The sequence below is a fragment of the Solanum lycopersicum genome, chromosome 11 (genome assembly GCF_036512215.1).
Source record: "Solanum lycopersicum chromosome 11, SLM_r2.1".
Classification (NCBI taxonomy): domain Eukaryota; kingdom Viridiplantae; phylum Streptophyta; class Magnoliopsida; order Solanales; family Solanaceae; genus Solanum; species Solanum lycopersicum.
In genome coordinates this window covers 15,600,292-15,612,572 of record NC_090810.1, presented here as the reverse complement: position 1 = coordinate 15,612,572, position 12,281 = coordinate 15,600,292, and the positions used below count along the sequence as shown (strand labels likewise).

Genomic DNA, 12,281 nt, shown 5'->3' with positions numbered 1-12,281 from the left:
CCTAGTTAACATATAATTAAGTGTAAAAGATGACAATAATACCCCACTAATTAACTTAGGGTTACCTCTTTTAACCCCCAAGAATTTGAGTTATTAATATAAACCCACAAAATCTATAATTAAGGAAGGAATAGTCCAAAAACGTCCCTTAAAACGTGTAAGGAAATCCGATTCTGCCTGGGATTTGCGCAACCTGTGACGGGCCGTCGTGCCTGCGACGGTCCGTCCTGCAGGTCGTCGCAAGAGTCAGAGAGTCAATTTCCACTAAACAATCTATGACGGTCCGTCACGCCTGTGACGGTCCGTCCTGCCATTCCGTCACGAAGTTCAGAGAGTCGATTTTCAGTACCCAATTTCAGATTTTCTAAGTGTTTTGAAACGAGACCCTGCGACGGTCTGTCGTGCCCATGACGGATCGTCGTTTGGTCCGTCGCCTCAGCCTGTTTTTCCAGAATTGAAGTTTGTTGCTCAAAACGACTAAACAGGTCGTTACAATAGATACCAATTTACCCATCGTTCGTCCCTGAACGATCAAAAGAAGGAAAACAAGGGCGAAAAGGAGTACCTGAATCTGTAAACAGATGTGGGTATTTTTCTCGCATATCCGCCTCCTTCTCCCAAGTGGCTTCTTCAACGGGTCGATTCTTCCATTGCACCTTGATGGATGCAATCTCTCTTGACCTCAACTTGCGAACTTCTCTATCTAAAATAGCAACAGGCTCCTCCTCATAAGACAAGTTCTCATCAAGCAAAACTGAATCCCAACGGATAATGTAGTTCCCATCCCCATGGTATCTTTTCAACATAGACACATGGAATACCGGATGCACTCCGGACAGCCCTGGAGGCAAGGCTAACTCATAAGCCACCTCTCCTACTCGCTTAAGTACTTCAAATGGTCAAATGTACCTTGGACTTAGTTTACCCCTTTTACCAAACCGCATCACCCCTTTCATTGGTGAAACTTTCAACAAGACTTGTTCACCCTCCATGAACTCTAAGTCTCTGACCTTTCGATCTGCATATTCTTTTTGTCTACTTTGCGCCGCTAGAAGCTTTTCTTGAATAGACTTCACTTTCTCTATCGGATCCCTCAAAAGGTCGGTACCCTAAGGCCTAACCTCAAATGCATCAAACCAACCAATGGGAGACCTACATCTCCTACCATACAATGCTTCAAATGGAGCCATATCAATGCTTGAGTGATAGCTATTATTGTATGAAAACTCCGCTAAGGGTAAGAAGCTATCCCAATGGCCACCAAACTCTATCACACATGCACGAAGCATATCTTCCAACACTTGAATCGTTCTCTCAGACTGACCATCGGTCTGAGGATGGAACGCAGTACTAAGGTCCAACCTAGTACCCAATTTCGCATGCAATGTTTTCCAAGACTTAGAAGTAAAATGCGTACCTCTATCTGATATGATGGATAGTGGAACCCCATGCAATCGCACCACTTCCGAGATGTAAAGTTTGGCTAACTTTTCTGCATTGTAAGTCACCTTGACCGGAATGAAATGAGCAGATTTAGTTAACCTATCAACAATCACCCAAATGGAGTCATACTTACCCATTGTCTTCGGAAGACCAACCACAAAATCCATTGCAATTCTTTCCCACTTCCATTCCGGAATGGGCATTCTCTGAAGTGTTCCTCCGGGCCTTTGGTGTTCATACTTTACTTGTTGACAGTTTGGACATTTGGCAATAAAATCCACAATGTCACGCTTCATTCTACTCCACCAAAAGTGTTGCTTTAGGTCACGGTACATCTTGGTTGCACCCGGATGTATCGAATACCTCGAACTATGAGCCTCTATCAGAATAGTGTTGATCAAATCATCGACACGGGGTACACATACCCTTCCCTTGATTCTCAAAACACCTTCCTCATCGATTTGTGCTTCCTTAGCCTCTCCTCGCAATACTTTATCTTGAATTCTGCGCAGTTTCTCATCATCGGACTGTCTTCCCTTAATCTTGTCAAGAAAGGAAGATCTTGCCTCCACAGAAGCCAACAATCCTCCCCTCTCATTTACTTCTAATCTCATCAAGTCATTAGCTAGAGTTTGAACCTCTCTAGCTAGTGGGCGTCTAGAAGCTTGCAAGTGAGCTAGGCTTCCCATGCTTCCCGCCTTTCTACTTAAAGCATCCGCTACAACATTCGCCTTCCCCGGATGATACAAAATAGTGATGTCGTAGTCCTTCAGTAGTTCCATCCATCTCCTCTGTCTTAAGTTCAAATCTTTCTGAGTAAAGACATACTGAAGGCTACGATGATCCGTGTAGACCTCACACTTAACCCCATATAAATAGTGTCTCCATTGCTTTAATGCAAACACTACCGCAGCCAATTCCAAATCATGAGTTGGATAGTTACCTTCATGTACTTTTAATTGTCTTGAAGCATAAGCAATCACACTCTTCTCTTGCATTAGTACTGCACCCAACCCAGAATAGGATGCATCACAATAAACAATGAAGTTCTTACCCTCTACTGGCAAGGTAAGGATAGGTGCGGTAGTCAACAAAGTCTTGAGCTTCTGAAAGCTTTCCTCACATTCATCCGACCATACAAATGGAACATTCTGCTTAGTCAAGTTCGTCAATTGGGAAGCAATAGAAGAGAATCCCTTGACAAGTCGGCGGTAGTAGCTAGCTAACCCAACAAAGCTCCTTATTTCTGACACATTAGTAGGTCTTACCCAATTCTTCACTGTCTCAATCTTAGAAGGATCCACCATCACTCCATCCTTAGAAACCACGTGCCCCGAGAAGGACACTGCATCTAGCCAAAACTCACACTTAGAGAAGTTGGCATAAAGCTTTTTCTCCCTCAACATTTCCAATACCATTCTCAAATGCTCTTCATGTTCCTTCTTGCTCTTTGAGTATACCAATATATCATCAATAAATACGATCACGAAGAGGTCCAAATATGGCTTAAAAATCCCATTCATCAAGCTCATGAACGCAGCAGGGGCATTCGTAAGACCAAAGGACATCACTACAAATTCGTAATGCCCATACCTCGTTCGAAAAGCAGTCTTTGGCACATCCGCTGCCCGTATTTTCAGTTGATGATAACCGGATCTCAAGTCAATCTTAGAGAAGACACAAGCACCTTGTAACTGATCGAACAAGTCATCAATGCGGGGAAGAGGATACTTGTTCTTTATGGTTACCTTGTTTAGTTGTCTGTAGTCTATACACATTCGAAAACTCCCATCCTTCTTCTTTACAAACAAAACCGGAGCACCCCAAGGGGATGCACTTGGTCTAATGAAGCCTTTGTTCAATAACTCTTGAAGTTGTGCCTTTAACTCTCTTAACTCCGCGGGAGCCATTCTATAAGGGGGTATAGAAATGGGGCGAGTACCGGGTTCAAGATCAATACAGAAGTCAATATCCCTATCCGGTGGCATACCAGGAAGATCTGCAGGGAACACATCCAGAAACTCACGAACTACTGAAACCGACTCAATCGAAGGTACTTGGGTAGTGTCATCCTTGAGATGTGCCAAGAAAGCTAAACACCCTTTACTAACCATTTTCTTAGCACGAAGAAAGGAGATGATACGCACCGGATTAGAAGTGTAGTCACCCTCCCAAACTAACGGATCTGTCCCAGGCTTGGCTAACGTCACCGTTTTAGCATTACAATCCAAGATCGCAAATTGCAGAGAAAGCCAAGTCATACCCAGAATTACATCAAAATCATCCATTTCTAAGATAACCAAATCTACATAAGTGTTGCTCCCCACAAAGTTCACCAAACAAGACCTATATACCTTTTCAACTACCACAGACTCACCCACCGGAGTAGAAACACGAATAGGCATATCAAGTAATTCACAATGTAAATTTAGACCATTAGCAAATGAGGAAGATACATAAGAAAACGTGGATCCAGGATCAAACAATACAGAAGCCATGCAATCACAAACCAGAAGATTACCTGTGATGACAGCATCAGATGCCTCCGCTTCAGACCGCCCAGGGAAAGCGTAACAATGGGCCCTATCGTTCGTCTGTCCGTTGCCCCTACCATGTTGTGATGTAGTGGCCCCAGTTTGCCCATTACCTCTGCCGTTTTGGTGACCACCATTACCTCGACCACCACGTCCTCCAGAATAACGGCCTCTACCATGACCACCTCTACCTCTTGCTATTGGGGGTCTGTAACTTTGTCTGGGACAATTTTTCCTGATATGTCCAATCTCCCCACATCCATAACACTCTCTGGAGTCAAGCATAGGCCCCTCGGAGAAGTGTTGACCGGTCTGAGGTGGTCCCCCAACTACAGTCTGTTGTAAAGACTGAATTGGTCGGACTGAGTAACTTCCCGAACCCTGTCCTCTAGTGTAAGAACCATTAAACTCACCTCCCTTTCGAAGCCTTTTTGATGTCGATGTTGTGGTGAATTCATCTGGATTCACTCCTTCCACCTCTACCACGAAATCTACCACTTCTTGGAAGGATTTTGCCGTAGCCGCTACCTGTAAGGCTGAAATCCGCAACTCTGACCTCAACCCCTTCACAAAACGACGAATCCGCTCTTGTGGACTGAAACAAAGTTGGGTGGCATATCTAGATAGTGCACGAAACTTAGCCTCATATGCATTGACCGACATCCTACCTTGCTCTAGGCTCAAGAACTCATCTCTTTTCCTATCCCTCAAAGTTCGGGGGATATACTTCTCCATAAACAAGATAGAGAGTGAGGCCCAAGTCATAGGTGGTGCCTCTGTTGGTTGACACTCAATATGTGACCGCCACCACATTTTGGCGTTCCCTTGAAACTGATAACTCACGAACTAAACACCAAACCGTTCTACTATACCCATCTTGTGTAGTAGCTCATGACAGTCAACCAGAAAATTGTAAGCATCCTCAGATTCAGTACCCTTGAAGACTGGAGGTTTCAATTTCAAGAACTTACTGAAAAGTTCATGCTGATCATTTGTCATTATAGGCCCAATAGTCAGACGTGGAAACGTGCCTATATCTAATGAGGCATCCATACGAGGAGCCATAGTGGCTGCATGTTGTACCTCTGAAACCGGAGGTGTTGGTGCAGAAAACACTGGAGGTGCCTGACCTTGATCAGACAACCCACTGAGATAGGCGAGAACCTGATTGATCATCTCTGGGGTAGGTTGGGGTGGCAATCCCTTATTCTGCACTTGTTCAGTTTCCCCATCCTCCCCTTCTCTTATTACTTCCTCAGTCGGTGGAGGAGTCACTGCCCTAGTATCAGATGGGCTAGGTGCTCACTTCTTCCCCTAGAGAACGTCCTCCCACGACCTCTACCACGGCCTCTTGCCGTTGCTCTTCCTCGAGCTACAGCCCCAGTGGCTGGCTCAGACGTACCCTGTCCTGCCGGTGCTGGTGTTGGTGTTGGCGTAGTCGTTGCTCTAGTTCTAACCATCTGCGAAAGAGAGTGAAGATGGTCAGATACCAATTCGTATCGCATAGATACCAATTGGACTCAAGTAGTAGCACGAAAGAAAGAATGAAAGAGTGAAATTTTCCTAAAGTCTTATAGCCTCTCAAGGAAAAGTAAAGGCGTCCCCCTACCGTTCCTTAAGACTCTACTAGACCTGTTCTTGTGTGATGAGACCAACGAACCTAATGCTCTGATACCAAGTTTTGTCACGACCCAAACCGGGTTGCGACTGGCACCCATACTTACCCTCCTATGTGAGCGAACCAACCAATCTAAACCTTAACATTTCAATATAATATAAACAGAAAGTAATGCGGAAGACTTAAACTCATAAGTAAAAATAAATAATCAACTTCTATAACTCAAAAACTTATCATTATCCCCAGAAACTGGAAGTCATCATCACAAGAACATCTACTTTAAACTACTAATCCTAAGAGTTTCTAAGAAGCTAAAAATACATAAGAAGCTAGTCCATGCCGGAAGTTCAAGGCATCAAGACATGAAGGAGAAGATCCAGTCCAAGCTAGAAGCGTTAGCTCACCCTGAAGATCCGGTGTGACGAAGACTGGCTTGAGTTACTGTTGAGTCGAAGATGACGGCACATTTGCTGCACTCCACAAATAACAAGAAGAAAAACATAAAAGTAGGGGTCAGTACAAAACACGGGTACTGAGTAGATATCATCTGCCAACTCAAAATAAGGAACAGTATATATCAATATTATCGTAAATCAACTATAAAACTCAACATGTAGCAACAACAAGTATTATGATCATCGATAAGTACCATCAAGTTCATCCATGAGGGCTCAAGCCTCAACACCATACTCATTTGGGAATTAAGTATATTAAGTTGAGTATATTATCATCTTTCAAGATTCATTATCTTTCCTCCTCTTGTGTCGGTACGTGACACTCCGATCCCCTACTACTATGTGTCGGTACGTGACACTCCGATCCCCTAATTCTATGTGTCGGAACGTGACACTCCGATCCCCTACATGTTTCGGAACGTGACACTCCGATCCCCTACATGTGTCGGAACGTGACACTCCGATCCCCTACATGTGTCGGAACGTGACACTCTGATCCCCTACATGTGTCGGAACGTGACACTCCGATCCTGTACATGTGTCGGTACGTGACACTCCGATCCTCTAATTCTATGTGTCGGAACGTGACACTCCGATCCACTAATACTATGTGTCGGAACGTGACACTCCGATCCACTAATACTATGTGTCGGAACGTGACACTCCGATCCACTAATATCATTTTGTAAATCATCAAGCCTTCTCTATACCAAGGCATCATCAATCCCATTACTTTAATTCATCAAGCCTTCTTCTATACCAAGGCATCGTCATTAATAATGTATATTAAAGTTTCTTTTCAAGATTTGGGATTCAATATTTTCATCATGCTTATCTTATCACAATCACATAATTATATTCATGCAAACATACCATTAAGCATATAGTAGGGTTTACAATACTACCAATACATATCATTCACTATTAAGAGTTTACTTATGAAGCATGAAAACCATAACCTACCTCCACCGAAGAATTGGAATCAACAAGCAATTTCCCAAGCTTTGATATTCCCTCTGCCTCTTGATCGATCAATTTCTCTCTCTCCCTGTTCTCTCTATTTTCTTTATTCAAACCCTCTTTCTTTTACCCTAGTTAACATATAATTAAGTGTAAAAGATGGCAATAATACCCCACTAATTAACTTAGGGTTACCTCTTTTAACCCCCAAGAATTTGAGTTATTAATATAAACCCACAAAATCTATAATTAAGGAAGGAATAGTCCAAAAATGTCCCTTAAAACGTGTAAGGAAATCTGATTCTGCCTGGGATTTGCGCAACCTGTGACGGGCCGTCGTGCCTGCGACGGTCTGTCCTGCAGGTCGTCGCAAGAGTCAGAGAGTCAATTTCCACTGAACAATCTATGACGGTCCGTCACGCCTGTGACGGTCCGTCCTGCCATTCCGTCACGAAGTTCAGAGAGTCGATTTTTAGTACCCAATTTCAGATTTTCTAAGTGTTTTGAAACGAGACCCTGCGACGGTGCGTCGTGCCCATGACGGATCGTCGTTTGGTCCGTCGCCTCAGCCTGTTTTTCCAGAATTGAAGTTTGTTGCTCAAAACGACTAAACAGGTCGTTACAATTTTAATGTTGTGAAACAGGGAAATACGTCGACTTTGAAATGGAGGGCATCCTATACGATACTTCTACTCTTTATACTGGTTTAGTTAATTCTATAGTAACTCAGCTAAACATAGAATAAAATCTAAATTCTGTTGAGATAAAGTATATAGTTAGCGAAATGTGTCCACCTATAAAAATTCATAATGAAGTTGGGGTAAAGGTTTATCTAGATCAGATGAGGGTGAATTTGGATTTTTTTACAAAATATCCATTATGCATCACTTTAAAAGATTGTGGGCATTATAACGAATTTCATAGAGTTATAGTTAATGATATAATAAATTCTGATGTTAGATTATCACAGAATAACATAGATCTATACTCCAACAATTCTATCCGTTTGATCGGAATGGATTTAGACGGAGTTGTCAATGATAATAGTGAAGTAGATAATGATATAATATGTGATCATTCTAATTTATTTGTAGCTGAAAATCAGATTTATAATAATAAAGAAACCCTTAAGGAGGTTATGAGGCATGTTGGACTTGTTGAGAAGTTCAGCTTTCGGGTTGCACGTTGTAATGCATCTAAGTAAGTTTAAATTTATTTATTTATATTTGTTGTTTTGTTATAATGTATATATATTGTAATTTATATTTTATTAAATTTTGTAATAGTTATCATCTGCATTGTATTTCTAAGAGTTGTTCTTGGATGATGAGGGCATCTAGTTTGAATAAATCTAGTTTATTCAAAGTTCGGAAGTATATTGCTCATTATACATGTTGTGTTAGAGAAAGAGTTTATGCCAGACGTCAAGGGATAACTGACGTTGTAGCTGTCTTGATAATGGATAATTATATTGATCCATCTAAGGTATATACTCCAAAAGATGTAGCTGATGATATGTTGAAATTGCATGGTGTTTCGTTGACATACATACAGGCATGGAGAGCTAAAGAAAAAGCAGTAAAGTTGGTGCGAGGAGATCCAGCAGAATCTTATGCAAGATTACCTGGTAATTTCGAATATAATGATAAATTTAAACATTTGTTTATTTTGTTGTGTAGTAACAGTTTCGTGTATTATTTATGTATAAGATATGTATTTTTTATGTTTGAATTGGGCTGTTATTTTCAGGTAATTTCGAAAATAAATTTATACAGTAACAGTTATGTGTATTTTTTATGTATAAACTATGTATTTTTTATGTATGAATTGGACTGTTATTTTCAGGTTATTTTTACATTTTGGAGCAAACATATCCAGGATCTGTTTTGAAAATAAAAAGGAATGAAGATGATACATTTTTATATGCATTTGTAGCTTTATAAGCATGTATTAGGGGCTGGGAATATTGTAGGCCAATTGTAGTTGTTGATGGTGCTGCATTAAAATGTTCATATGGTGGTACAATGTTAACTGCAAGCACATTGGATCCCGGAGGTAAAATATTAGCCTAAATAATTTTCTAATTATATAATATAATGAAAAAAAATATATGAATGATATTTTTTATTTGTGTGATATTTTTTCTAAAAATTAATGAGCAGGTCATATACTTCCGTTGGCGTATGCGATAGTAGATTCTGAAAATGATGCTTCATGGACATGGTTCTTTGAGCAATTTAGAGAAGCATATGGAGTTAGACAAAATATGTGTTTTATGTCAGACAGAAATGAAAGCATATGGAAAGGGACAACAAATGTATATCCTGAATCAGAACATTATGCATGCATATGGCATTTATCAGTCAATGTTTTGAAGAATTTCAATAGAAATACTGAAGATTTGAAGATGTTGTTCTTTTCATTGGCAAAAGCTTATACAAAACAACAGTTTGAGACAATTATGGGAAAAATAGATCAGATAGATACGCGAATACGACCATACTTGTTTGATATTGGTTATAGCAAATGGTCAAGATCTTACTCGAATTGTAAGCGCACATGGACGATGACTTCAAACATCGCGGAGTCATTGAATAATGTTAACAGATTAGCACGGAGGTTACCAGTGATTTCACTTCTTGAGTTTATGAGGGTGACAATTCAGAGGTGGATTCACAAGCATAATGAGGAGGCTGATAAGACTACATCTAATTTGACAAAAAAATATGATGTTTATCTACAGAAAATTATTACGTTGTCGTGCAATATGAGGGTATGTTTTTCATTGTATTGTATTTTTAATTCATACTAATCTTCAGCATGTAAAAAATATTTTTTTTAGACAGGTGATACCTTCAACTGTTGATCTGCACGCTGTAGCTGAAGGAGCAAAGAAATACATAGTAAATTTGAACACAAGGATGTGTAGTTGCGGAAGATTTCAACATTATGAGATACCATGTGGTCATGCAATTGCTGTTCTCCGGTACAGGAAGTTCCATGAAGCAGATTTCTGTTCTGCTTTTTATAGCCTCAAGAATTTCAAAGATGTTGTCACGACCCAAAACCGGGCTGCGACTGGCACCCACACTTACCCTCCTATGTGAGCGAACCAACCAATCTAAACCTTAACATTTCAATATAATATAACCAGAAAGTAATGCGGAAGACATAACTCATTAATAAAAACCAATTCAATAACTTCTAAAATTCAACATCTATTATTCCCCAAAATCTGGAAGTCATCATCACAAGAACATCTACTTCAAATTACTAGATCTAAGAGTATTCTAAGAACCTAAAACAATTAAAAACTAGTCCATGCCGGAACTTCAAGGCATCAAGACATGAAGAGGAAGATCCAGTCCAAGCTAGAAGCATTAGCTCACCCTGATATCCGGAGTGATGAAGACTGGCTAGAGTTGTGGTTGAGTTGAAGACGACGGCACGTTTGCTGCACTCCACAAATAACAAAAGGAAAACATAAAAGTAGGGGGTCAGTACAAACACAAGTACTGAGTAGGTATCATCGGCAAACTCAAAATAGAAAACAATATATACCAAGTAATATCATAAAATCAACTATGATACTCAACATGTAGCAATAACAAGTACTTTAATCGTTAATAAGTATTGCCAAGTTCATACATGAGGACTCAAGCCTCAATACCATACTCATTTGGGAATTATGTTCATTAGATTGAGTATATTAACATCTTTCAAGATTCATTATCTTTATTCCCCTCGTGTCGGTACGTGACACTCCGATCCATATACTATCCTGGTGTCGGAACGTGACACTCCGATCCTCATATACTATCCTGGTACCGAAACGTGGCACCCGATCCATATAGTATCCTAGTGTCGGAACGTGACACTCCGATCCTCATTCTATCCTGGTACCGAAACGTGGCACCCGATCCATATACTATCCTGGTGTCGGAACGTGACACTCCAATCCTCATTCTATCCTGGTACCGGAACGTGGCACCCGATCCATATACTATCCTAATGTCGGAACGTGACACTCCGATCCTCATTCTATCCTGGTACCGGAACGTGGCACCCGATCCTCTATTTCTATCCTGGTATCGGAACGTGGCACCCGATCCCCTAATCTCACCACTTTCATTCATCAAGCCTTCTTTTATACCAAGGCATCATCATTAACAAAGTAGATTAGGGTTTCTTTTCAAGATTTGGGATTCAATAGCTTCATCATGCTTATTTATTCACAATTACATAATCATATTCATGCAAGCATACAATTAAGCATATAGAGGGGTTTACAATACTATCAATACATATCATTCGCTATTAAGAGTTTACTACGAATATCATAAAAACCATAACCTACCTCCACCGAAGATTCGTGATCAAGCAACAAATTCCCCAAAGCTTTGCTATCCTCTTCGTTTCTCTCTTTCTCGTTCAATTCCCTCTCTCTCTTGTTCTTTCTATTTTCTTATTCCAATCCTCTTTCTTTTACCCTAATTAACATATAATTAGAATGAACAATGGCAATAATAACCCACTAATTAACTTAAGGTTACCTCTTTTAACCCCCAAGTACTTAGACTTATTAACCTTAACCCTCTAACTTTATAATTAAAGAAGGAATAGTCCAAAACGTCCCTTAAAACGTGTAAAGAAATTCGACCCAGACTGGGATTACGCAACCTGTGACGGCCCGTCGTGCCTGCGACGGTCCGTCCTGCAGGTCGTCGCAAAGTTCAGAGACTGGATTTCCACGAAGTTCAGAGAGTCGATTTTCAGTACCCAATTTCAGAATTTCTAAGTGTTTTGAAACGGGACCCTGTGACGGTCCGTCGTGCCCATGATGGTCCGTCGTGGGGTCCATCGTCTTAGCCAATTTTCCAGAAATAAAATCTGCTGCTCAAAATGACTAAATAGGTCGTTACAATAGATACCAATTTACCCATTGTTCGTCCTCAAACGATCACAAAAAGAAAAACAAGGGCGAGAAGGAGTACCTTAATCTTTAAACAGATGTGGGTATCTTTCTTGCATATCTGCCTCCTTCTCCCAAGTGGCTTCTTCAACCGGTCGATTCTTCCATTGCACCTTCATGGATGCAATCTCTCTTGACCTCAACTTGCGAACTTCTCTATCTAAAATAGCAACAGGCTCCTCTTCATAAGACAAGTTCTCATCAAGCAAAACTGAATCCTAACGGATAATGTAGTTTCCATCCCCATGGTATCTCTTCAACATCGACACATGAAATACCGGATGCACTCCGGAAAACCC

At 40.7% G+C, this 12,281-nt stretch overlaps 1 protein-coding gene across 1 annotated transcript; it reads left to right on the top strand.

Annotated features, from left to right (window-relative positions):
* Positions 1 to 9,276: 9,276 nt before the first annotated feature.
* On the top strand, positions 9,277 to 10,117 carry LOC101263968 (uncharacterized). Its single transcript, XM_069290853.1, has 2 exons — positions 9,277 to 9,783; positions 9,857 to 10,117. Exons 1-2 carry the CDS (start codon positions 9,277 to 9,279, stop codon positions 10,115 to 10,117), a joined length of 768 nt encoding a protein of 255 aa, XP_069146954.1.
* The last annotated feature ends 2,164 nt before the right edge of the window (positions 10,118 to 12,281 follow it).

What these genes read in the sequence shown, in the direction of transcription:
- LOC101263968 (XM_069290853.1), top strand. Translation starts at nt 9,277, where the DNA reads ATGTGTTTTATGTCAGACAGAAATGAAAGCATATGGAAAGGGACAACA. An exon ending in CGTTGTCGTGCAATATGAGG is followed by an intron (nt 9,784 to 9,856) that starts GTATGTTTTTCA and finishes TTTTTTAGACAG; the next exon opens with GTGATACCTTCAACTGTTGA.